The sequence below is a fragment of the Ictidomys tridecemlineatus genome, chromosome 6, assembly GCF_052094955.1.
Source record: "Ictidomys tridecemlineatus isolate mIctTri1 chromosome 6, mIctTri1.hap1, whole genome shotgun sequence".
Taxonomy (NCBI): Eukaryota; Metazoa; Chordata; class Mammalia; order Rodentia; family Sciuridae; genus Ictidomys; species Ictidomys tridecemlineatus.
The window spans coordinates 17,605,324-17,633,279 of record NC_135482.1 but is presented as its reverse complement, the minus strand read 5'-3'; the positions used below and the strand labels follow the sequence as shown (position 1 = coordinate 17,633,279).

The 27,956-nt window shown below is 39.8% G+C and overlaps 1 protein-coding gene across 6 annotated transcripts in view; it reads right to left on the bottom strand.

Annotated features, from left to right (window-relative positions):
- Window positions 1–27,956, bottom strand: part of Igf1 (insulin like growth factor 1) — a 74,660-nt gene that overhangs the window by 11,845 nt on the left and 34,859 nt on the right. For 4 of the 6 annotated variants that reach the window (XM_040279244.2, XM_078052926.1, XM_040279238.2 and 1 more), the window contains exons 3-4: window positions 9,462–9,643; window positions 7,926–7,977 (exon numbers count right to left, since the gene is read on the bottom strand). In XM_040279244.2, coding sequence (XP_040135178.1) covers window positions 7,926–7,977; window positions 9,462–9,643 — 234 coding nt within the window. The remainder of the gene's footprint in view (window positions 1–7,925; window positions 7,978–9,461; window positions 9,644–27,956) is intronic. The other 2 variants (XM_005322353.5, XM_005322352.5) reach the window with 1 other exon arrangement.

Genomic DNA, 27,956 nt, shown 5'->3' with positions numbered 1-27,956 from the left:
GGTTTGCCCAGTCTTCCAAAGCTCTTCCTATTTCCTTTCACACAATAAAATAAAATCCTTGCTCCTAATAAAATCCTTGCTCATTTGACCCCCATCTCATTTTCTGCTTCTTAGGGAACCTAGGCTTATATGCCTGATTTGGATCCCAGCTATTAGACCCCATAGGGGTGCAACCTTTGATAATCACTGCCCTGTTCTTGCCTCATTTTCCTCTTTCATATATTGAAAGAGTGAAGCAAGAGCACCAACCCCATACAGACATTCTGATTAAATGTAAAACCCTTGAATGTTTAACTGGCCCAGGGAGATAGGCATAGTTGTTTATGAGAGAACCGATACTTCAAGGGCACTTGATTAAGGTGGTTTTTGTGAAGAGTATCAATCTATTTTGACATGTGCACTGTCAGAATCTGCTCTAGGGCTACTTTTGTTAGAACACTGGTGTACTATAGAGTAAGTTCTGTGTGTCTTGTCTCACGGGAGAAGGTAAGCTCCTTGAGGGTAGGAGGCATGTTTCCTTTACTTATGTATCCTCCCCAGACCCAAGCATGGTGGTTTAAGCAAAGCATAAAGCTGGTTAAATTAATTGAAATGTCCTGTAGGATTTGAGGGAACACAGTTTAGGTCAATAGCAAGCACCGCATGGTGGCCTGTTTCCTGTTGGCTTCTGAGTAAGGGACAAATAGCACAGAGCCCTCTGCTGTCTTGGAGCTTACTAGGGGCAAGAGGGAGTGCAGTGCAGTGGCTGGTGGTCTGGTGTCTGACTCGGTTTGGCATTTAGATTTGGCCACTTTTTAAGAGTAGCTAAGGCCTTTTCAAGACATTTACCTTTTCTAGATTTTCTTAGCCTGAGTCTGATCCTTCTCTCCGTTTCTTCCTTTCTTTCTGTAGTTCACATTTTCAAAATAAAATATACTTTTAATTCACTTTAAGGAGGAGTTTTGTATAATGTATTTATTAGTTTTTAATGTCCCAGAAAACTTATCCACCTACTACCATTCCTAAAATTTGGGGGATTGTTAGAGAAAATTTCTATTATAGATCTTTTATTTGTTTTATAGAACTATAATCATATGATGATTCTTTAGCTTGAGTTTTCTTTTCTGAAAAGTAGGGATAATTTTAGTATTTAACCTGTAGGCTATAGTGATTAAATGAAGTGATTCCCTGTGGCCTTCACCACAGAATATATTCCTAATAAATATCAGCTCTTACTAACCTTTTTTTTCTTTTAATAGTCAAAGCACTTTCCATGCTAGCACTTTTCTGGCTGAGTACAGTGAAATAGCAGGTACCTCCAGATTTTCAGAGCTCCCTGGAGGGCTGGGAGAGCAGACTTATAATTGTTCCCTCACTGACCCCAGGGACTGGTATGCACCCCCAGCAATTCCAGGAATTGGGGAGCTTATATTCACCCCATCATTATTCCAAGATTGTCTTGATTTATTAATTTTCTTAGTCTTCAAAGGATACCACCTGACTCTATTTCAAATAGTTCTTCCTGTGATGTAAAAAAACACTACCAAAATGGCTTAAAAGTCTGGAAGAGAAAAGAAAAAGAAGAAAAAAAATGCTGAAGGGTACTTTTTCTCCCTGGCAAGAGGTATTTATGTTGTTTTTAATAGTCTTGAAGGGTGTTGTAAAATACTTCAGGATTCAGGGCTGCTTGGATTGCTGATTTTCTGGGCAGCTTGTTGAGTTAGCTGTTTGTGTTTGTGTTACATTTTTAAATTAAAAAAAAAAGTTTAAGCATACTATCTTTCCCAGAGGGAGTTGATTTTGGAATTGCTAAAGGTTCAAGTGTTACGGCATTTAAAAAAGTGAAACGCCAGATTCTAGCAATTGTACTGATAATGCGTTAAAGTTTCGGCACATTCTTACCTAAGAGCTGGATTTGATGATTCCTTTTCTTTTACACTTCTAAATGCCATTGTTTCATCTGACAACTGATTTAAGCTAGGGTTACTTCAAGTAGAGTGTGTGATAGTTGACACAATGATGTCCTTGAGAGATGTGAGGCCCTGGGTTTTCACCTGTGGGGGTCGATGTAATGCAGTTGTGATGAGTTTGCAGGGTTAGTAGGAAAGGGTGTTGCCTTCTTCCACTCATTCTTTGTATGTGTGACAAATCTGGGCAGAACATTCAAACTCTGTGTTCTGAATTTTCCTCCTCACTGAATTGAGAGAAATTTTGGAAGTTTGGAAGACTCTTCTGAACTTTTAGGATGTACAAAATAACACTATGACAAGTTGAAGTGATTTGCATCTGTTTGAGGTTGATGGTAGACTTCAGCACATAAAAGTAAACATGACGGATGCCAGCCAGTGCTTTTCCAAGACAGAAAATGGCACAAGAACAGTTCATGCGTGCACAGTCTTAAAAAAAATCAGACTTGTTGCATTGTGCCAAAAGGACCTCCTCCTCCACCCTGTTATCCTTTTCAAGAAAGGAGACAAGTATTATTTGTAGAGACAAACCAGAACATTCGAGAATGGCCTGCTCAACTAATGTTGACAAAAGAACAATAATGATGTTGTACATTTACTGGTTCTTTGCTACTTTTCTTCTCATCTTGCAATGCCTCATGAACAAGTCGAGCATGCCACACCATGACACAAATTTTGCGCATTCTCAAGTTTACAATTGTCACAGGATTAGGGATCTTTCTCAGCCCTAGACTTGCCATGGTCTTGCTCCTAATTATTTGGAATTTTTTGTCTTGCCATAATTGTTATCTACAGCTGTGAAAATAGCCCATCATATTTTCACAGATGGCAGGGCTGGTTGGTCTTTGATTACTTAACCTCTTGGTATTGGCCAGACAGAAAGCCCCATGCAAATGTTAATAGATTTTACACAGAGTTTTATAAAACTTTTGGCATATGAATCCTAGCTTGAAAGCCTGGGCCCATTTGGCCAGTGCAGGGTTGATGTAAAATTTCTTGGTCTCTCACTGGGAATGGTGGAGCAATTTTACCAAAGATAAGAGTTGCTATCATGCTCAGCCAGTCAGAGGTCCTGCTCTCAACATCCCATCTTATGTCAATTCTGACCATACCAGTTAGAGGAGTCAAGGTGGACACTGTCTCCTTTAAATTTTTTTTTCCAAAGTGAAAATAATACTTGCCTGAACAAGTCTAAATGTATGTTCCTTTATTGGACCTATTGAAAATGAAAGAATATGCCAGAGTGAATAGAGGAAGTTAGAGATTTATGGTTAAGGAAAGGGGAAATGGTGCAAGAAGCATGTGATGTTTTTTTGCCAATAATCCTAGTCTCCAACAAAAGGGAGGAAGGGTGCTCTGAACCTTGGTTCTCATGGTCAAGAAGTAGATTTAGAAGCTCCTCAACTTGCAAACTGATTCTATGGAAAAAGTAATTACAGATCCTGAATTACTACCAAGGACATTTAGAATTAAAATCATTTGGCTGTGCCTTTAGTGTTATCTTTTTAAATAAGTTTCCTAATCAATGGTTCTTAAAACCATAACCATAATGGTTAATAATATAAAGACATAAATTTCCCAAAATGTTTTCTAGTTGTTGTTACTCATCTACCACTAGCCCATGCAAGCTGTAACTGAGCCCTTAAATGGTGAGAACTTTCCTTTGGACTCTAGAAATGTCAGGCATGGACTCATGAGTGTCTCTCATCATTTCCCTGCTGTTCTTGATACCCAGTTCTGTCTTCTGTTTATATTTCTAAATTATCTCTTTTGTTTGCTGGGTAATAATGAGTTAGGACTAAAGGCATCCAAAAGTTCCATGAGAGCCCCCCCCTGCCAAATATGGAGGCATCAGGGAAAAATTCTGATTTCGCTTAGAACATTAAGGATGAACAAACTGATTTTGGCCTTGCAGGTGGGGTGTTTAGTGGTCCCTGAAGAACTTTTGCTAACATGAGCTTCTCCGATTCGTCTTGCCTACATCAAAGAAATCAATAATGGGGCTTTCATCTTTGAGATGAGCATATAATTCTGTAGTGGATACTCCAAACTTTAAGAGGGGGGATTGTGCTTCATCTCAAACTGCTAATCTTTGTATTGCTACCCAAAGCTTCCACTTTCAATTTAGACTGTCAACTTTGTTATCAGAAGAAAAATCGTCTTCACCCTTTCTATTAAATATTGCAAAAGAGTGCTATTCCCTTTAAGTGGGCAAGAAAAGAGAATAGGCCTCATCTTCTCCCATGGATGCAAACAGACTTGTGAAACTGTAAGATATATGACCTCAGAAAGCCTTGCTTCCCCTGTGGATGACAGAGAGGTGGTCAGGAGAGGCTGGAGGGGGTGGGGAGTTATTCTTTGGAAGCCATTTATTTGCCTCCTGTTCCATCCTTACATCCTAACAGTACCCACATTCAAAAAACATTTGAGGAGCTGTATGAGGTTTTGTTTGTTTTCAAGAGACGTTTGAAAGAAGATCAAATGCTTGTGAAAGGCACTGGATTGGCGGTCCTAGAAACTGAAGTGTCCCGGAAGCTGTGTGAGCCCGGAAATATCCCCCCTTTCTATTTAGTTTGGCACTTTCACTTAAAACTAGCAAGAGCTGGAGTTCATGCTACAAGTACGTTTTCCCCAGGCACCACGAAAGGAAAACACATATTACACTTGATTTTAACTGGTTGAGAAAAATGGTGGCTTTTGAAAAGTTCATTATGTGGTCCTGAAATAAATGTTAATGGTTCTTCATGTAGGAGAGCCAAGCTACCATTTCAATTGAAATTCTTCATAGTTTCAGGGGTTCTCCTAGTTGGAAGGGCCTTAGGTCATTGGGTTCTCTCCATCTGTCACATGCTTGAGATTTCACTACCACATCACCAAAAAGTGTTGGCAAGCTTGGGCTTAAAGTTTTTGGTGATATGAAAATTGTTTCTACTTCAAGAGACTAACTTTTTTACATATGGCTCTAATTTTCAGAAGTACAATAATATTAGTTAATACTTTAATAGCACTTGTCATGTGCCATGTGCCATTTTGGTCACCATAATACACATACACACACACACACACACACACACACACACACACATTTGTCTGTACCTACACACAAAATCTCAGTCCTCACAATTACATGAGGTAGATGCAATTATTAGCCCCATTTGACAGACTAGGAAACTAAGGCATAGGATTAATTACATGATTTGCCTAAGACTATGTAGCTAGTAAGTGAGCCAGGATTTGAACTCAGGCATTCTGACTGTACATTCTGTGCTCTTAATGTATATATATATATATATATATATATATATATATATATATATATATATATAATCTCCTTCATGCCTAGTATGGAGATATTTTACATTGTAGATGCTCAATAAAAATGTTTTCCAATAATTTTATTTTAAGATCATGAGTCCATACTTATTTCAATTCATTTTGCACACAATCATCAATTTCCCCTAAGAAAAACATTTAAAGTTGAAAATTGAAAATTTTAAGTGACTATTAATACTCTGTCTACTTTAAGAAAACATTGAGGAAGTTAATAAGCATCTAACATTCACTATATTTAGCCTTTTTTAGGTCCTTGAACAATTCACCTTATATTAGAGAAGGATATTCCAAATATATAAGATTTGTGTCCTTTCCTGTTTTACTCTGTACTTGCCTCACTATTCTACATAGAAATCATTTCATCTCAGCAGTGAACTTGTTTTTATGGTCTGTCTTTCCACCATGATACAGTCATCTATATCACTTATTTGTCCATCTGTCCATCCATCCAGTGGGCTCTTTGGTATTGATAGTACCTATTACATGGCAATCATTATTTGATAATTCCAAAGGATTGCTTAGGGTTGATAAAAACCCATTCCAAAAGAAAGTTTATTTTAATGCATAGTCTAAGACTATGGGAACTTTAACTAGACAGCTCTCTTGCCTTTATAAGATTCTTCTTGAATATAGTTTATGATTATGTATAGTAATAGTTTACCCAAACCTTTCCATATGACATGCACTTTGAATTCTTCTGCTGAACTAATGGTTCCTTGAGAAGCTTCTGATTAGAACTTTTCCTTATGGATTGAGCCTTGGAAGTCTCCATACTGAATGAATGCTGGGTTTTCAGGAAGGGTGATCTGGAGTAGAAAGCAGAGCAGGGGCACCAAGAACCATGACTTCGTTAAACTAGGCTACTTGGATGGACTAGGTCATGTGTGGTTTTTAGTCATCTTCTTACCCCTGACTTCATCATTTACTTGGCTAAGTACTTCTCTTTTCTACCCTCTCTGAATGACTATAATTCACAATTTGGATGATCTTGAGACTTTTTGCTTTATCCTCTAGGAAGACTTTGTTCCTACTGATTAAATCCAGAAAAGTGAAGATCTCTAAGACTTAAATTCTGTGAATCTACTTAGTTTTTCTTCACCCTCAGGGAAATCCAGCATCTTTTCTGTTATTTACTATTTCCTTCTGGATGAAAAATATTAAATGAGTTGGAGACTTCATATATTCATTTCTGTTCTCTTTTTCCTTTTGGAATTTTTTCTCAGTTGATTCATTGATTATGTACTTTTGTCGGCTGGCCAGAAGAAAGAAAAGCTTAGAATCTAAGTATGTCTTTACTCATTTCTAAATCTCACTGTCCTTGTATTTAAAATGAAGGGATTGAACAAAACAATTTCTGAAGCTTCTTCCATCTCTAACATAACATGGTCCTAATGTTTTTCATGGAGCAGAAACTCATGGAATTTTAATCTAAAAATCCAAGTCAAATCTAGATATGTGTGTGTAAAGGAGTTCACTATAAGGTAAAGAGAGTGTGTATGTGTTGGGGGTGGTTCTAGGAAAGATAATTAGAAGGTAGTAATTGGACATCAGAAGTTTTCACTGTGGGTTGAATTATGTTCCCTTCTCTGAAATTTATATGTTGAAGTCTCAATTCCCAGTTCCTCAGAAATGTTTCCTTATTTGGAGATAGGATCTTTACACAAGTTATTAAGTTAAAAAGAGGTCATTAAGTTGGGTCCTAATCCAATCTATTATCCTTACACAAGGAAGCACTGGACACAGACATATGTACCTAGGGAAGATGAGAAGGAGACCATCTACAAGTCAAAGTAGGGGCCTGATGCAGAACCTTCCTGAGAGCCTCTGAAAAACCTGATACCTGAAGTTTCAACTTCCAGTCTCTGAAACTGTGAGAACAAAAATTTCTGTCGTTTTTAGCCACTCAGCCTGTGGCACTTTGTTATGGCAGCCTTAGCCAACTGATACATTTTAAAAATCAGATTCCAAAGTTAAAAAAAAAAAAAAAAAGTTCAGCGACCTCTCAAAGGTTACCTCATAAGCCTTTAGGTAAATACTGGGTGCCCTTTGGTCTGACCCCTGGACCTGACCAAGAAACACGGCCTCCAATAATATTGCAGGAAAAGAAATCTGGGAACTTCTGTGACACAATTCAGTCTTGCTGAGAATTTGGGGCTAATATTTAACTCTGAACATATATTGACATGGGCAATTCTTCTATTATAGATTAGTAGAAAATTTAAAATAAAAATACATATAAAAGCCTTTTTTATCTGAAATTTTTTTTTACTCATTTAAATTTTGGAAGGGGAAAGGAAAAGGGTGCATCTTGTTTGCCTCTTATAATTTTTGCTCTTTTTTTTTTATCCATTCTTGCCACTTTCCTTGTCCTTTCTTGGCTTTCCATTTTTCTTTCCCATTTAACAGGTTATTCTCCTTCCATCGTGAGCATTATCTAGCGCTGTCAGGGCCACTGGTCTTCATGTCCTCTACAGCATTTCCTCTCTTATCCTGGCCTCTGTCTGCTTAGTCCTTCTCTCCTCCATTTTCCTTGTTTGATCAGTTTCTACCTTGTCTCCCTCCTCTGCTCTTTCTTCTTTGCTCTGATTTGCTGACTTGCTTCTGCCCCTTCCTTGTGTTCCCCTCCTGGGTGTGGCTTTGACCCACCTTTCCTTCGCCTCTGAGACTTCTTTTTCTTGTTGGTAGATGGGAGCTGATACTGTAAACATCACAAAAATAATTGCATTGAGAAGAGGCTGTTCCTAGGGTGACCCTGAAGACAAAGTCTTTGAGTCAGCCCAGAGTGCCCAGGCTCCATAGAAAGCAGGAAGCCAGCACTGGCCCTGGAGAGGAGTCTACAACTGGGTCCCAAGACCCAACGTTCCAGAACTTTGAGACTCATCTCTGACACCCACTTCCTCCCTGGCTAGAAATCAAGAGACACTGAGTCACCTGGGAAGAGAAAAAATGAACATACCTTCCCCCCCTTCCAGCACACCTTCCCACCTCACTTATCTAGAAGTTTCTTCTGTGGCCCTCTCTCTCTGACTCACTGTTGGCTTCTGTGTTCTGTATGCATCCTGTCTTCAACAGTCCCTATATATCACATGAGAGACATCTCCACTAAGACACCAAGGTCTTCCTTCCGCTTCAGCGGTGGCTTAAGACCAGGAAGCAGCAAATGTGTCGGGATGAATGGTCTCCTAGCTGAGCTTTCTAAACAGTGGAGTTTTTTTGGCTTCAAAAATTAAAACAACATGTAGGATTTTTTTTTCAACAGAGTCCCCAAAGAGTCCAAAAATTTATCTTTTTTTTTTAACTCATCTTCCTCACTTTCTCCTCTTCTTTCATCTTCTCTTTAGTTCTCATGTTTTCTACTTACAGACTAAACCTTTACTTAGCCCTCATTTTCATTTGTCACTCATCCATTCAACAAAAATCTATTGAGTGATTTTATGTACTTCTGATGGCATAGCTGGTATCTGTAATGTTTATAGTTTAACTCGTAGAAAACAAAGATGCCTGCAAATTTTTATCATTAGAAATTTCTAGATGTTCTCACAAGTAAAACAGAAATTTCTATTTGTAATTTTTTCCCCCCTAATTTGTATTTCCCACTGAATGTCAATTTCAAATAGATCCCAGTACAGAGCTTTTTTTTTTTTTTTTTTTTTGCACCATTGCAGAATTCCAGGATTAACAAGTTCAGTTTTCAGTTATCAATTACAATTACGACAGTTTTATCTGATTCTAAAGCCCATTTTTTTGGGGGGGGTACCAAGGATTGAACTCAGGTCACTCAACCACTCCATATCCCCACCCCTATTTTGTATTTTATTTAGAGACAGGGTCTCATGGAGTTGCTTAGCGCCTCGCCATTGCTGAGGCTGGCTTTGAACTTGCGATCCTCCTGTCTCAGCCTCCAGAGCCACTGGGGTTACAGGTGTGTGCTACCCTGCCTGGCTCCAAAGCCCATATTTTTGCCAGTGTTTTACACCATATTCCAGATCATCCAGAGCAGGGGAAGGTGAAATTTGCAATGCTGAGTGACTGAGGGATGGACATACAATCCATCCTGTTGGTGGGAATGGTTTTTTTCCCCCTTTTAACCAGGAGGCTGTAGGCAGAATTTCTGTTAGGCCCACCACGCGCAGAAGACGGAGATCACTTGAGGGTGACTGGATCCCACCCAGGTGGGCTTACCTTCTGAGTCTTGGGCATGTCAGTGTGGCGCTGGGCACGGACGGAGCGGGCCGACTTGGCAGGCTTGAGGGGTGCGCAGTACATCTCTAGTCTCCTTAGATCACAGCTCCGGAAGCAACACTCATCCACGATGCCTGTCTGAGGTGCCCTCCGACTGCTGGAGCCGTACCCCGTGGGCTTGTCTGTACAAATCACAGGAAGAGTGGCTGGGGTTAGTGTGGAATCTGCTACTTTTAATCTTCCAACTCTCTATGCTATCTCTCTTCTCTCCACTTGGAGCCAATACTCATCCTCTAATATCTCACCTTCTCCTGGAAGCTTCCCCAGCAATTCCTGACCCCACGGATCCTCCTGGTTTCCTTGTGTTTCCTGGGGTCTACACTATATTTGTTGGCATAAACTCATTCACCACAAAACTTGGAGAGAAGTTTGGGAGAACTTCTTTCCATGTTTTCAGCAACTTGTCAAGAATCTTGTCTAATCTGAACACTTTCAATATATTGGTTTATTTGGGAGGCCACTAAAAATACTAACTAAAAGAAAATCATGCAGTAAGTTTCCTTAACCTCTTTTTCACTTATTTATTTGTCCTTTTGACAGATAATATTAGTGCATGTTTATGGGATCCAATGTGATATTTCATTACATGAATGTACTTTGTAATGATCAACTCAGGATATTTGGGTTATCCATTATCTCACATTTTTGAGCAAGGATACTCTTCAATAAATGGTTCTGGGAAAACTGGGTGTCCTTCATCTTTTTAACAAATCTGTATATTTTTTATATGTAGGACAGCTCCAAGGTTTGCTTTTTCCCTTATCTGCTTCCTTTGTAATATCAAATTGAAGATGAAAGGGGTTTAAAGTATGAAAAGGGCTCCTAATTTTACTGGTGTGAAAACTGAGACTCATTTGGGAACAACTGGCTCAAGGGGACGCATGCAGTAAGTGATGGAGAAAGGATTCAAACTCCTATGTGCTTTCTGCAAAGCCCAAGTGCCCCATCAAGCCCAGGAGACCTGGCATGTGACTCTAGACAAGTCATGTAAGCTCTTTAGGCCTCAGTTTCCCCATTTATATAATGAGGTAATAATATCTTCTTTGTCAAAATAGAGGATCAAATAAAATATTAGAGGAAAGAATGTAAGGGTAGTGCCTAATGCAGCACCTGACACATAGTAGATGCTAAATAAATATTGGTTTGCTTCCTCTGAGCACCCTTTCTGGGTCTTATATGGTCTATAAAGAAGCAGTGTTACTATTGACTGCACCCAGAAGCTTGGGAACTTAGAACCCATAGTAGCAGTGGGATAGGGCTCCTTCTAGCATCACCTGAGGGATCAGTATAATCATTTCTTTTTTTAAATAGAAATCTACTAGACAGAGACAGACTGAACTAAAAGTCCATCTTCCATGTGATTCTGATTGCTAAGAGGGAGCACTCAAATCAATTAGCCCTCTTTACTTAGCAAGTAGGTCTTGGCTTGGTTTGATTTTGTTGGGGGCACACTTCTTTTGGCTTTGGAATTAAAAGAGAGGGCAAAACAAGCTCACACAGAACTTAACATGCACCTGGAAAAATTATTTGTAAATTTGTGTCCTATTAGATCTTTTGTTAAATCAAACCTTGCCCATACACCAGAACATAAAACAGACCCAGGTGAAGCTCCTCTGGCTCAGGTGAGGGTAGGGAGACTGGACTTTGGCCTTTTCTTATCTCCCTTGTCTCCTATGGGAGGTGAGGGGCCTGGGTTTCTCCATGGAGGTCTAGGCTTCATGGAAGACAATTTACAAACCATCAATCTACAAGAATACAATTACAAATATGAAAGAGATTCAAACTTAATCCCCGATCTGGGAAAGCTTGATATTTAAAAAAAAAAAAGTCTTATGTTTGCATGATAATGACACTATACTTAAGGATGGGGTTTTGAAAGTCTAGACCCTCATGTATATTTTGAACTTCCTCATTTGGGGATGTCAGGCCCACGGTAATGGCCAGCTACCAAACTAGTCTGGCTGCCTCTCTGCTGGAAGGGCCAACTGTTCATGGCATCCTCTAAGAACCCAAATGTTTTCCTGCTGCTTGGCATGCCAGCCTGGTGGCTGCTTCCTCCCGAAAGGCAGGTTTATTGTCATTTTTAGGGCAGCTGGAGGTAGTCACTTAGTGAGGGTTCATTTGTGGACTCTGTGGGCGGGATCTGCTGCTGTGTCCCAGTGCAAACGCTGTAGGCTTCTCATGGTTGTGGGCTTTGGGAGGGACCAGGCAGCTGGCTCCAATTGGAGCCTTGGCTTTGCCTTCACTTGCCATGAGGGCAAAGGCTAGTATAGAAGTGGACTCTGCTCTGACTTGCCAGCCAGGTCCTGGCAAGCCGAGACTGGCTGATCCCCTGAGCAATGTAAACAATGTTTTCCGTGTGTTTTTTTTGTTGTTGTTGTTGTTTGTTTTGTTTTTATAATCTTTTCCTGGGACAATAAATTAGAAGAAAGACCCAAATTGGCTGACATGGTTCTTTGTAATCCACAAAGCACTTCTACATACTTTTTGCTAAGTGGCTAGCCAGTCAAGAGTAGTGGTTTTTCTCTTGAGGTAGGGAAAAAAAGAAGGTGACATGGTCATTTTTGTGCTAATTGTCACTATCATCCACTACAGATAATGATTATTCTGTGTTGAGACAATCTATTTCTTAATAGGACCTAATTGGGATTCATTTGTTGATGATGAAATAGAAATTTGATATTGGGGATGGGTTTGTGGGGATGGGTTTGTAGGGATGGTTCCAGAAACTTCCAAATGTGTGGCCAACTCAGAAAAAAACGGATTTGAAAACTCAGGCTTTTACATTGAAAATGGAGAGGGATAGGTTTTGGGATGGCAGGACCCACACTGCGTTCTCTTTTCATGCACACCTGAAAACCTTACCTACTACAGGAGGAAGTCGCCAACCCTCACCTGGGATAGCAGAGCCACTCTGTGTCCTATAATCCCTTCTTGGCAACTGTCAACAGTCAAAGGTCTCTTTCTTCTTGGTAAACAGACAGTAATCACCACAGCCAAAAATGGCAGACATACCTGACACCAGGTTTGTTGCCTGTTTTGGTGAGCTCAGGTTTGACATGACTCAGTTTATGAAATAGCTGTGTTTTTCAGTTCTTAGACTGATGAATTTTAGAATAGAGAATATTAGGAGTTTTCTGTAATGTTCCATAAAGAAAGTTGATTTTATGTCCATATCTGTTTTTTAAAATGTTATTGAAGTAGTGCTATACAGACTTGGATTTTCCCATAAAATAGAACTACCACTTATCTCCACTACCAGAATCTTAGATGTTTTCCTTTGTCTATTCATAATATCTACAATGGAATCATTGTACTCTATTCAGAATATATGAATATGACAAGTGTTTACCTATTGCCTTTTAAAGTTTAATTTATCCTTTGAAGTGCCCTATAGGCTTGATTTCTGGTTCTACATTAAGATGTTTAACAAACAATCATCATCTCTCACCAATTGGGAGACCACAACTGTGAGTCAAAGTTTTGTCCTTTATTTTCAAATCCTCATATGCCTTCTTTTTCTGAACCACAATAAAGATATGTGCTTCTCTGGACTAAAACAGGAAACCTGACTCAATGTGATTTATTAGAAAAGGCAATAAAATAATTTCCTCCAGTATAATTTTTGAGAAAAATAGGTACTTTTAATGACCTCAAAATTACAGCTTACTCTATTCATTTTGATGAATTTTTAAATGAAATGGAACAAAACTCTATATTATATACTTCTGCTGTGGTGGGTAGAATCAGAATTGGTATTTCTATAAATAGAAAACAAATTTTGGTTTAATAGAAGAAAAACATTTTTAACAATTTAAATTCAAAATAGTTAACAATGAGACAGACATCCCTGAAAGCAGTGAGCTCCCCATTGCAGAAAGCAGTTAAATAAAGGCAACATGAACACTGGTCAGCGGTCCTAGGAGCTCACTGCTGAGTTGAGCATAGTGGATAAGTACTCTGGTCTTTTCTGTTCTAAAGATTCCAAGAAAAGATGGTAGAAAAAGCTCATCTAGGCTGAATATTCATTGTGGTTGGAAGCCACTCACATTGTCCTCAAGAAAGAAGTTCAAACATTGTTGAATATTGAAGTTGAAAATTTGTTTTCTATTCATCATTTGGGTTCTCCAAGATGCTCAAAACATTTTTCATTGTCCTTACCCAATGCAACAAGAGAGAGATGACTGAGCTGGTTCCTTCTACATTGAGAGACAATCCCAGAGTTTTCTTGTACCAGCATTATAAAGTGTCTAAATACTCACTCTGTTGTTACAGTGAAGAGGCATGTATAACAACACACAGATTTTTCTCACTGACAGTCTTAACATTGAAAATTCATATATTTATGTATTTATTTTGCCAGTAGCTGTGCTTCAGCACTTTCATAGCATGTAGACCAAAGACTGCGTATCAGAGAAGTTGATCACCGCCTAACCTAGACTTCGACTGTCTAGGAGTAGACATAATGTTTAGTCATAACACACTACTGTGTCTTGAAAGTTGGCCAACAGACAGGATTCCAATGGTTAAACAGCTGGCTTCTGTAATAACAGCACTTCCCTTTAAATAATGCATGGTCAGTGGAGTAATTCAATAATCTTCAGGGCAAACTTGCTAGTTACAAGGGTTTTGGGCAGAATTGTGGCATCATCAAAACCACATCAATCAGCTGAGTCTCGAATTTTGTCATGGATGCAAGCCACTCGCTCTCCTCCATTGCTAAGGAGCAATGTGTGATGCTGAGATCTAACTGGGGTTATCACTTCGAGAGCAAAGAATTCTCCACTGATAAAACTACCTCTACTGGGGCACAAGTTTTTGTTTCTTACCAGTTTTGGGACGTGCAGTTGAGACCTTGTACTTGACTGATTTCCTTTGAGACTTCCCCTCTTGCTTACTGAGAAAGCTCTACTCTATTTTAAGTCATTGGAAAGAGGAAACATTGATTTGAAGAATCAGTATTTAAATAATGACAACTGCAAACATTTTCCAAATAGAGATATATCTAGTTTTGAAGACATGTACTTGTTACTCTTTGGGGTCCAAGGAATAAAATTACTCTCTAGAAATTTGCTAACAGGAGAAGGTTCCAAAATGCACCATTTTTTGAAAGCATGATAAAAGAGGTAAGACAATCCAAGTTGGATATTTTGAGGTTTTTTTTTTTTAAGAAAATTCTCAATTATGTGTCTAGTAAAAAATGGAATTATTAGCTAATAAACTTATCCTCATTTAATTTTGATTAACAGAGGATTGACTACACAACTTAAAATCACAGTTAAGTTCTATAGAAGCCAGAAAATTAGGTTTCTTATCCCAATTATTTATTTCAGACCTCCAGATATATTGGCAATTTGGAATAATTTACAAGGATTGGTTTCTTAGGACAATGTTGTTCTGTAGGGCATGTTGTCTGATACAAATACCTTCCATGGACATAATTTTATGTGGGATACTAGTAGAAAAGTTATGTAAGATGGAACTAATCTTAAAGTGGTCTACATTTTAGCTGTGTGTGTGTGTGTGTGTGTGTGTGTGTGTGTGTGTGTGTTTCCAAAGATGATTGGACCCAGGGTCTTGTGCAAGCTAATCATGTGCTTTACAACTAGCTACACCCCCAGTCCTGCATTTTAGCATTTTAATTTTCATCTGCAGAAAAATAGATCACTTTCCAGTATTTTGTACATTTGATGGCTTTATATGGAAAACCCGACGCCTTTCCTGAATTCCTAGTATAAATAAAATTATGGTATGACTATTATCTAGACCCCAAAAGTGATACCTTGAATGGTTGATATTTCCTAAACTTGTGGTATTCACATTTAATTTAAAACCTTTTGATTCAATATTTTACCTTTTAAAACATTTCTGTGAAAATATTACTTTATTTGAGGCAAATATCGAGATACTGACAGTCATGTGCTTAGTAAAAATATGGAAAGAAAGATTTACTACTGGTCATATTGCTATGCATTTAGAATAACATGGATATGTACCTGTATATACTGAAACACATATCAGGGTGAATTATTGTCAATATCAAAGCTTTAGAAACTAGGATTGGTTTTGAAGAATTTATGAATATATATCCTATCTTATACTTTGCTAATGAACCATATATATCTCTGATTTTGTTGTGGAAGGGTCTTTCCATGTAAGACTGACCTTTGGCATCTGTAAAAGTGAACCCTGAGAAAATGTTCTCTTTTCTGTGAACTCTGTGTCATAAACTTTTCTTGAAAACCTATCAAATTTAGGTATCGATTTCACTTTTGGCCTGTGTTAATTTTTAATTGGCCATGTTTGCTGGCCTCACTACCTCTTAATGGGACGAGGTCATCTTTTCTAGGAATCGTGGCCTTATATGACCTACCACCCCACCCCACCACCACCCAGCAATTCTTTCTCAGCTACTAAATCCCCATAACCCAAAAGACCAAAGTCTTCCTGTTACCCAATAAAGTCAATGTTTATTTGTGGGTCTAAAAGGAATGAAACCGAGCACTGTGGGGTTGCCCCTTTCTTGTGAGCCTCTTTTCTTTTGAAAGCCTGACACAAGGACAGGTGTGAAAGGGTGCCACTCAGTTCAGCTTGGTTTCCAAGGCCAGGGAGCTAAAGTACAAGGCCTATGGGCAGAACAACTAGAGATTCAAAGCAGAAACATTACTGTTTTAGGATTCTTTGGAGAAATGGGCCGACAGAGTGGGAAGCAACATGATGTATTACTTTAGCCTGATACAATGCCCTGGAGGATGAGCATCTTGCCAGGACAGCACAATTTACTAGCTTAGGTCTGATTCCAGGGCTTGGAGGAGATAGATGTAGCCAACAAAATTATACTTTGGCAAGAGAAATGCTTTGCTGCACAGAAACCCTGTCCTAAGGGAATGGTTTGTCTTATCAGCATCTAAGGTGAAAGATAATCAAATGCCAAGAGGTCATTTTTAGGTTTGAATTACTTCAATGGGTCCTGCTAAATAAGTTAGCTACCATCTTCTAGTTATGTAGTTTCTACTTTAGAACATATTAAGGAATTTGAATAAGATCTGTCATACTGTTGATGGAGTCAAAATATGGAGTCATCAAAAGCACAGGTTTTAGAGTCAGACAGGTCTAGAATCTACCATTATTCACTGTTCACTTTGGTTTAGCAAGACTCCAAATCTTCCAAAACCCAAATCCTTGTCTATGAAATGGACATAGCAAAAATACCTCCTAGAACTGTTATGAAGATGAAGAATGTGTTTTTTACAATGTCTGGCATGCAATAAACTACATAAATATGGGTTATTTGTATTATGGAGTTGAGTTGCTTAACATAGTTAGCTGGGCAGGTATCCCCTTCCTCTCTTATTCTTAAAAATGCACCTCCCCCCAAGTTTGGTTGAAAAAATGGATATCTAGAAATACAGGAGGAGTGTTCTCCATTAAAATAAATGGAAGGCTATCTAGACTTTATGTTGTGCAGACTATCCTGAACAATTTTAATCTAGAGTAGACACTGAGCGAGAATGGATCCTTCAAGTAGGTCCAACAAGGAAAAGTCATATGAGATGATCTTGACCCCCTGTTACTGTTGATTTCTCCTCAATAATTCAGTAGTTAAAATCATTGGTTTATCAGTGGCAATATTCATCCATCTTATTTTAAAAACAATGCTGCAAGGCATTGGGATGGGTGTGGGTGAAATACGTAGTCAGAAGCTCTTTCCCCCTCTCTTTAACCAACATCTGTATTTCTCTTGTCTCTCTCTCATTCATGGCTTACCTCTTTCTTTTCTTCTCTTTTTCCCTTTCCCCTCTTCTCCTGATATTGATAGCCATTCTTTTTACTTACCGATGAATGTCAGGTCAAAAGCTCATGTCTTGCAAAGTTCATGGTGGGCTAGGAATTAGAGGTTTGTTCCCTCCCAGAAATGACTATAAAAGAGGGCTTCATCTCCCGCCAACCCTGCTTTGGGAATAAGCAATCACCAAGTATACCGTGTCACCAGGCCCACTTAGTCACTACTCCATCTTGGACCCATGAGATGAAAATGACAGGAGAAAGGATGAGAAGAGGTGTTGAGGAATTGTATATATGAACTCTCTCTCTCTCTTCTTCTTCTTCTTCTTTTTGTGAGAAAGATTGTGACAAAAAATTGCAAGCAAACTGGCGACTGTAGACATGCCAGCAGCATTATCTCTTATACTTATGCTGTTATTGTTACTCTTTCAGAAAAGAGGTCTTGTGGGCAGAACGTAGGGCATTCATGAATAAAGGGTAACACCTCTCTCTCTGGTGACACAGAAAGATAAATCAGTCACAGGGGTATTAAAACACATTCTCTTCATTTTTAGTTTCCCCCTAGAGTCTCTCAAGTTTCTCTTATTTGTGCCACTTGGCACCTGTCCTGTGTTCTCAGGGGCCCTGTTCCCTGTCAGTCTCCTCACTCAGACCTCTGGTTTTTTTTTTTTTTTTGCTTGGGGCACATCTGGACATTTTCCCAGGGGTGGGTGTGACAGGGTCAGGATGGCAGGTGAAGGGGCGATGGCTGCCAGGGAAGTCTGGCATGTCTGAAGGGAGTGTGTTGGGAGGTGGAGGCCTGTCAAGGGAGTCATGGGGGCTGCGTCAGGAAGTGAACTGTTGGAAGACAGCCTCCACAGCAGCAGGGACAGCCCTTGGCAGCATGGCAGAAAAGGGAGCAGCCAGAGTCAGTGACAGACTGAAGACAGGGAGAGAGGGAGGGAGAGGGAGGGCAGGAGGAGACGGTTCAGGTGTTTCACAGTATAAATAACTGCCTGGTGAGCACTTGAGTGCCAGCTGGGTCCTGTGTGATGCCCCTTTCATGCTGGTGGGTCAACAGTGTTCTTGGATGGAAAGGTCCTGGGAGTGTTTCTATAGCACCTAGCACCGTGCTGTATGCAGAGAAGGGACAGAAGGAAGGCAGGACGGGATATCAAAAACATCACTGCATTCCAGCTCGGGATCCTTTGTGTGTCTCACAAGCCACCCAAACTGGCTAAGATTCAGTTTTCTCATGTACATAACCGAGGTACTGAATAATCTCAAGCTTCTTTCTGGGTGGTAACACATTTTTTAAATCAATAATATATAAGTTATTTCCCTGTTATTATAACTATGCTATATTTCCCTGATCTCTCTGTCTTTATATCTATCTATCATCACAGCAGGTATTTTCCTTATTAACAGGAAAATATAGTAGTGAAGAGGGGTTAGTGTAAGAGTCTTTCTTGGAATTCCTTTTTCAAGGCCTTTTATCATTACACTTCACAAAATTGCATCTTCAAGAGGTGAATAAGTGACTCTTTCTACCCCAAGGCGGATTGTTAATATTATTGGCCAAAATGCTTACCTTTCTATTGCTCAATGTAGGCCAATGTTTTATCTCACTAATTTCTTTGGTGCCTGTCAATGATCTATGAATCCTCTGTGTGATATTTACTTCCGTTCAGGTGAACAGATGCAATTTCCCTGAAAATTCCCAACTACATGTTGTCTCATCTCTGATGATGTGAGTGGGCCACCAGACATTGGTATCCAACATGTGCCAAGGGAATAAAATCAGATGAGAAAGATTGTAAACATGGTTTTTCAAATGCCATTCCCCCCCCCAACTTTTTTTGGCAAAATAAATGAACGCTGAGGTTACTAAAATTCTAAAATCTGTGCAAGAAATTCTCAAGCAAGTTGTAATATTACTCATCAAATATCAGGCAAGTATGCAGACTGAGGTTGAATGGTTCATTTAGAGTGTGATTATTTTATTTCAGAACCTTTAGGATAAAATCTGGACTTATCAGACCATGACTTTTTTACTTTTTGTGGATTTTTGATGCTGCAATTTTTCTTTCTTTTTATGATAGTATTTTATTGCTTAAGTTTGACCAAGAGACCTTAAGTGCTTTCCTCAAATTATTGAGTTTTAGAGTTTCCTACATCTTTTGATATTATAGCAGATTCATTATTGAGTCTGTTAGTGTTTACCTTCTATGTTCCTCTTAACTTTCTCCCCACTGCCTACATATTATTTTTCCGAATTGAAGAAGTGAACTATTTATGAATAAGGGGGGGAGGAGGGGGAGAGAGAGAGAGAGAGAGAGAGAGAGAGAGAGAGAGAGAGAGAGAGAGAGAGAGAGAGAAGTTACAGCTTGACACCAAGATAAGTCATGTTCTTGTCTTTATTTCATCTGGGACCAACATCATGCCTATATCTCAAACCTCATTAAATGCTTTTTAGCAAATACAATTACCCACCAAGAAAAACTCTGATTCTTTTAATTATTTTACTAAATTCAGCATAGAAAAATATTTTTGGCTTGTGATACTGGCTGGAAAAAAAATCACACTCTTTTCTATTTGTAGTTTTTCTTACATACTTGAACACATTGTGAATGGCCACATCACTGTCCTGGGACCCACTCTGAGGCAATGGCCTCTTGGCCTTCTGGCCACTCACCCACTTCTGTGAATTTCCTTTCTGAGAACCAGAGACTGTTGTCCCACAAGCTGTTTTCTAATTTATCACAAAATCTTTTCCCAGTTGCAGAGTTAGTTGGCCTCATTGAGAACGAGCAACGTGAGGCCTAACATGACACTGAGCTGGGAGGCTCTTTTGGGGCAGGGACACTGAGCCTGAATAACGGCTGTGGGCCATTTTATTTCCCCTGACACTTGCCTTCTGTGCGCTCTCTTTGGCTCAGTCTGGGTTTGGGAAAGTTTCATGGAGACATTGCTTATGCCAATAGGTGTCATCGGCTCTTCCCTGACTCTAACAGAAAACGAGGGCCCAGCGCAGGGGCTAAATGCTCTCTTCTGATATACAGTCTCACAGTAGAAAAGTGTCCATTCTCTTTCCCCAGCCTTGAAGCCAGCACCTTCTTCTTTGCCACCCTACTCAAAGCTGTTGTTCTTGGGAGAAAGGAGAATAATGAGTCCATTGACCTCTTGGTGGGCATGGTCTCCATAATCTGTCCTATGTCAACTACATACATATATTTTTAAGATGCATAAACCTTCAGGTTGCTGAGGAGAAATGAATCTCAAGGTCTTAGAATAGTTCCATGCAATGGCATTGGAAGCTTTTGACTCTGAGTGGTGGAGCTCTGATAGGAGACTGGAAAGCCCATCCTACATTCTCTTTCCTATACTGAAGCTCAAGTTATTGAAGGAAAAAAAAAAGATAGGAAAAAGAGATCTGTTGGTTTAGGAATATTTTAATCTACTTTTAAACACTTGCTAATTTACTTTCTTCCCAAGAAACTTCTCCTTCTTCTTTTCATCTTTTTTTGCTTATGGTTCAAGAACATACTCTGGTAAAGGTCACTTGTGAAATCCTAGTCTTCTCCTATCTTCTTCTAAGAACCAGTGCTCCCACCATCTACTGAGATTTGCCTTTGGCAGCCATTTATTGCAGTTGGACTATGAACTGTCATAAATTCCCTGCGTTCCTCAGAACATCTGTGCCTTCTTTTGCCACATCTTTTTTCCTGGTACTCAACAGGCCACAAATCACCCTGGACTTCTCTTTCCAGTCTGTTGCTATCTTAACACTTTCCTTTCAAACCAAATTCCTCTCTTGTCTTTGGCCATTGCTCCTGCCCCCCCCCCTTCTCATATTCCCCATCTGGGTTAGTCATTGGTAACATCACCAACAGCGTCTCTCCAGCTTTCTACCTGACCTAGAGATTTGCATTTCTCCAAATGTCAGAGTACTATACTATGCAGGCTGTGCTACTTGGTTTGAAATTTAGCTAAGCTCCCTCACATGATTTAAACAGAGTAACATAGACAGTGTGTACAATGCAAGCAGGAAACACTTGAGAAGACTCAAATCTCAAGGAAGCTGATAACTAATGAGAGAGAAGGCATTATAAAACCCAAAGATATCACCAAGAGGAATTTGGGAACATTTTCATTAAGTACAAGTTTCTTTTTGACATTTTAGAAAATTCAGAGCCTTTGCAATAACACTACCACTAGCTCTCCTTGATTGAGTGCTTTCTGTTGAGCTACTATAGTAAATATTGCTTTCAATGTCTTATTTATACCCTTACAACATCAACATGCAGTCAGTGTTACTACCATATCCATTTTATGTTTTAAAAAGCTGAGACTTAGCAAGGTTACATAGTAACTTGACAGAAATTATACATTGGAGCATGAGCATCTTGACTGGGGACACCTTGAAATTGTGAGAATTCTGTGGTGATACAATATTCTGAGGTTGATAGCATTACTGAGATTCTGGAGGGTGCATAATGCAGTACATGGTGACCCTTTCAGTTTTAGATGGGGCAGTCAGCTCTGTCATGTAGTCAGATCATCTTTATCCAATCCCCTTGAATCGTACAAAGTGGTAATAATTTAAAGACAATGAAAGAGGGAAATTTTACCCACAATTTTGATATCCCAACAAATCCCATTATCTTCATTTTTCTATTTTTTTTCTCATTCTTATCCAGATGTGCACATTATTTTAATATAGTCACAGCCTAAAATCAATGCAATATTGTTTTCTACTTAACCTTACATCATAGGCATTTTCCATATTGCTAGTCTTAATAATTATAATTTTAAAAGTGCAGAATGTTTTATTAAGTAGATTACTGTCATTTTGTGTCCTCGACCATTTTTCTATTTCTATAGACATTTGGGTTATTCCCAGTGTTTTCAGTATTTTAACTACTATAGCAATAAGTATCTGTAGAAATAACATTCTCCTCAGTCATTTATAAGAATAAATTCTCAGGAATGAAATCACGGAGTCAAAGAATATTATTAAAAATTTCTATTTTGATGAAAGTTCACAGTTTTGCCTAAGAACCAGAAAGATTGATTGATTGATTTATCTTGGTGTTGAGAATTGAATCTAGGTAAGTGCTCTACCAGTGACCTACAATCCTCAGTCTAGGACTGGAAAGAATTTAATAAACAAAGAAGAGAATCAAATCCAGAGTAGAAAAGAGACAGCCAAGGTGGAGCATAAATAGGAATCTTACCTGCCTCCCATGAATTAGAACAAATGAACCCATTTCTGCTTTCAATTTCTAGTGCAGTTTCCTCTGAAGGAAACATGGGATGTAACCAAGACTTGGGCTTGGCATTCAAAGGTTTGCTAACTAGAGGAAAAAGCAAGGAAAAAGAAATTGATAACAAGAGACCCTCATTCTTAACTTGCACTATCACCAAGTACTTGTGAGTTTTTCTTCTCCAGGGAGGGTTCTAGAATCACAACTGCCCAGATGATACTACACCCCAAGGGAAGGAATGGGTGGGGGGAGATTTGCATTCTAAATAACAAAGGCTCTGAGATCCTTTCTGGTGTTTCTCCATGTTCTTTTGTGAAATAATATTCCTGCCTTCTCATCCAAGCCAAAATTTGGCCAAGCACATATGCCCTTCTTTCACCACAATATTCCTCTCCTGCTCATAATCCTTCATTACAAATGTTTATTGAGCACTTACTCTATTCTGGATGGTGTTCTTAGTAGGTGGGATAAGAAGTCAACCCAACCGACACAAATGGGATAACAGGTCAGTATCCCCTTATGACCCTGGTTCCTGTGGCAACCTTAAAGGAAACTGTAGTGCAGAGATGCTCAACTGTTCACTGACAACTGCTCAGAGCCAACACTGAAGTCTGAGTCTGGCAAGAGTAAATTCCCTCAGAACCTGGGGAGCGTTCTGCTCTGAGTACTTCATTCCCATTAACTTCTTCAGATGCGTAAAATGACTACTTTGTGTATTCACAACTCACACCTCACTATATATTGACCTTTATTTTATTTTTTGCAAAGATCAGTCCATTTCCCCAGCTTGATTTTAAGCATCTTTAGAGCAGTAACTCCAACCGCATGCTTCCATGCCTGGAAGTACAGCCCTGAGCACGTGGGTACTTCCTAAATGCTTGTTAATGGGTGGATTGATGAAACTGTGCAAGAGAAAAAAAAAGTACACCACAAGAAGAGAAGCAATCTGTGCATAGAAAATGGGAAACCTACCTATCATCAAGGGCCTGGGATGTAGCACAGTGGTAGTGTACTTGTCTAGCATGTCTGAGGCCCTAGGATCGATTCCCAGCACCATAAAAAGAACAGAAAATCCTATCACAGGCCCAGGATCTGTATCTCCATATCCTATCTTGTTAAATGGAGTGAGAACAGTATTAACTTATATGGGTTATTGTGAGTTAAGGCACAAATAGCATGTGGGACATAGCAAGTATCTGACATCACCCTCCTTAGTATCACCATGACAACTTGGGTGCCAGGTTGTGTGGAGAAGTGGCTATGTCACGGGGTTCTGGAACCTGATTTTTCGGTTGACACATTGGCTCCGCCATTTCTACCCATGTGACCGTGGGTACACAACTGCGCCTCTCAGGTCTCATCCAAAAAGAGACAGAGACGTCACAAGGTGCTCATGATGAACGCAAGATTAAACACTTAACAAACGTCACTTAACATTATTCAGCAAAGAGCCAGTGGCCATTATATGCCTGGACACAGTTCTCAGAATGCCAAAGAGGACAAAGGGGACAGTCCACATCCCCTCCCACCCCCAGGAGCCTACAGTTCATAATGTACGTCAGCATTATCGATCCATACAGCCAGCACCACCGGTAATTCCAGAGTGCAAATCACTTTCACAGAAATTATCTCCTTTAGCCATTTCAACAACCTGTTGAGGTAGATGGAATTATATCTATTGTCAAGAAGAGAAAACTGAGAGTTCAAGTGACTAATGTATGAAACTGAGGATCTTTTGGTTTCAAATGGTGAACCTTCTCTATTCACATTCCTGTCCCCCAAACCCCACGAGAGGATAAATTTCAAGATCACAAGTGTGTGGGTGTTCCTGGAGCAGCTCATGCCCAAGAGGACTAACACACCACAGGATGGGTGGATTACACAATAATGCATATCAGTGGTTCTTAAACTTGAGCCTGCATAGTATCACCTAGAGGACTTGTTAAAACACAGATCATGGCTTTGGAGGCTGAGGCAGGAGGACTGCAAGTTGGAGACCAGTCTCAGCAACTTAGTGAGGCCTTCTGAAAGGTAGTGAGACTATATCAAAAAAATAAAAAAGACTGGGGATGTGGCTCAGTGGTTAAGTACCCTTGAGTTCAACCCGTGGTATCAAAACAACAACAATAACAACAAAAGCAGAGATCAATAGAACCCACCCTCTGTTTCAATAGCTGGTACCTGAGAATTTGCATTTCCAAATGCAAGTTTTCAGAACTTTGAGATAAGGCCAATGCCCCTGTGTGCTACTGACCCCCAACATGTGATTGAACAATTAAGCACTAGAGAAAAAGAAAAAGCCAATGAGGGCTTCAGTCCTGGGAGAGACCTAGAAAACTCTAGAAATAGTCTTCATAATAACTGAAATAATTGAAAATCTTGATAATTGCCCAATAAAAATATTAATATGTCAGTCTGGTAGCAGAATAACTTTAATTTCAAAAGAGAAAAAAATCATAAAATCCCTCAAAGTAAGAAACTGAACTGGAATTAAACAAACAACAACAACACATTGACCTATCTCCCTTCCCTTGTTTTTTTCTGTTCACAGTCTGTGTCCTTCTGAGTTCTAGTTAGTACCTGAAGACAAGAAGTCAGGTCTTCAGGAAACGAAGACTGGAAACACAGGGACAGTCTCTGATACCAACAGCCATTTCTTTTCAAAGTCCCACATTCAACTCATTTCTAAGCTTTCAGAATGGCCAGGTTGGTGTTCCCATCAATCTGCTCAATTGTACAGCTTAGCTCAGAACACAGACTTCACAAGAACCCCAATTTTCCTTTTCTATGCCTTCACTTTTGTACACTCCTAGGGTCATGCAGAGAAGCCAAAAGGGGTGGGATTGGGTTTGAGCACACCTTCGGAACCACACTTTCCAAACATCCTTTCGTGGATCATTCAGAACTCAAGGCCAAGGAGGGTGAAAAGGAAACATTACCACTGGTGATTGCCCATAGATCCAAGGTGGCTACACAAACCAGGGGGCATTCAATTTTGCAAAAAGAAAAAAAAATATACAGCTTGGTATTTGACAGCCAGGCTATACATAATCACCTGCGTTTTTCAAGGGAGGATCAAGCTCACTGCAGAAACAGGGTTAATGAATCCAAAGGGTCCATACAGAAGTGGCAGGAAGAGGGTGAATGAGGCTCTGTTTCTGAGCCCTCTCATGAGATTGTGTGTGAGGTTCTCATAGCTTTAAATCAAGCAGTGCCCCGCAGGCAGGAAATCCATATTGGAGGCAGAGGCAGAGGCCATGGCTGGCTGGATAATTATTACTTTCCTTCAAGTCCCTGTTTCCATTGCCCTTTTAAGAACTTGGGCTTTTAATGATTCTCTTTCTAGCTACTTCCTTCCCATTGCCTCCCTGGGTCCTTTCAACACATGTCTTCCTCTAGGATCTATTTCTGGAAAAGAAAAGAGGGAAAATGACCTCATTTATTCATTGCAAATTCAAAACTGAGTGTCCCCAGGGTTGGTTAGAACCTCTGTGTCTTCCCATCTTCCTGAGCTGTTTCTCAAATGGCAGCCGTCTCAGGACCCTCTGGGGAGAATCAGCCATAGCACAGAAGTATGTATGCAAATTCTGGATACTGAAGTGTTCCACCAAGGCTGAAGGAAGCTTAAGAGGTGGTAAGACACTTGCTCTGATCCCAAAGAGCCCATGGGTGAGTCAAAAGCCTGGACCATGCTGGGTTAACATGATCCAAGAGCCCAGACTTATTCAAACTGCAGTGCTGGATAGGTCCCTAGAAATCTTTCCACCCATGGATACGTTTTGGGAAGAGGCTCGTGAATCCTTTTTTTTTTTTTTTTGTATAATTAAGTATGTTTGTGGATTTTCCTGGAAAGAAGAAATTCAGACAGACAGTCAATGGATTTTCAAAAGGCTTCATGATCTGAGAAAACTAGAGAAATATAGGCCCAGAAATAGAGGCCCATAGGGAACTGAAGCAGAGTCTGTATCCCCTATCTCCCACCACACCCTTCTTTCTCCCACACCCTTCAGAGATATCCAGGAGTGGCTTGCAGTTGTGATTTGGAGTCACCTCCCCAGTGACACTTCCAGTGTCAAAAGACATTCAGGGATCCAAACAGTAGCCCATTCTGGAGAGTCTTAAAGTTCACCTGCCGGTTCAAAGCCGTGAGGAGTTCTATAGTGAAGAAATCTATGTGATAGCACCAAAGTCTACTCTCCCCTTGCTTAATCCACTGCAGGACTCCAGTTTTCCAGGAATATCTATTAACTTCCTTAAGGTCTAAGGCACCTCATCCTGAAATTCCTTCTGCTTATCACTTTTGTTTTTGATTAAGAGAGAATCCTTTGAGATTCAATTACATGAGCAACAGTGGATTGTCAATCATTAAAATCCCCTCAAAAGTTAACTCTGTGTCTGGACAAAGAGAACACAGGAAGGTTGGTTTGCTAAAGGGGCTGGTTTAGAATAAAAGAACTCTGTTAAGCTGTCAGATCTTCAGGGACTCCTCCCCTGTCTACTCCATCTAAGGCAGCGGCCACCATCCAGTCTATCACCCACTTATGTCCTTGTAGACATTTATCAAGATTTGACATGGTCCTGTTTACTTATTGGTGGACCTGTGCTTTGTCTTCCTCCTCCTCCCTCCCTCTTGGTTTATGGAACCAAGAGCTTTTTATTCCTTTTCCCTGCAAGGGCTACAAGGCCCATAAGAGGTCTGCATAGAGTAAGTGCTTAATGAATACGTTCTGTACACATGTATGGATACAATAGTGAATGGCTGGAGACACTGTTCTGTTCATCCCTGAGTCCTCAGTGGCTACCACCGGTCCTCAAAAGTTTGCTGAATGAATAGATAGAGGGGGTGGTCGACGTTGGTTTTCATGTTCCCACCGTGTCTGTGGTATTGGAAGAAATGATTGACAATCGGGCCCTTTTGGGAATGCATGTAAATTGAAATTCCTTCCTCAATGATAAATAATAGAAAAGAATGCTTTTCAGATTCCACTGAGTCAGGAAAAGATCTTCAAAATGGTAGGAGGTAGGATTAGAATTTAAAGAGATCTTTAATAATTTAGACAGGGGGAGTCATGAAAAACACCAACCGAAATGGGCTTCCTCTGGCAGAGACAAGGACTGAAGCGAAATAGCTGTGGGCCCCAGTGAGTGAGAGAGGACTACCACACAGTGTGATACGAGGCGAGCCTACGTGGGGAACCAGGAGCAAAAGCCTGGAGAGTTGTCTTTCCACAAAACTTGGCATTGCTGAGGTTTTAATTAGAGTGGGAGCTCAGATTTCATCCTCCTATTTTAAGATTCATTTGGAGAGGGCTGGAAAGGCTCCAGTGAGGACTAAAAAAACGATTAACTGTGTGGAAAATGAAGTTAAGATATAGCCCAGCCAATGAAGGCTAAGAGGTGGCTT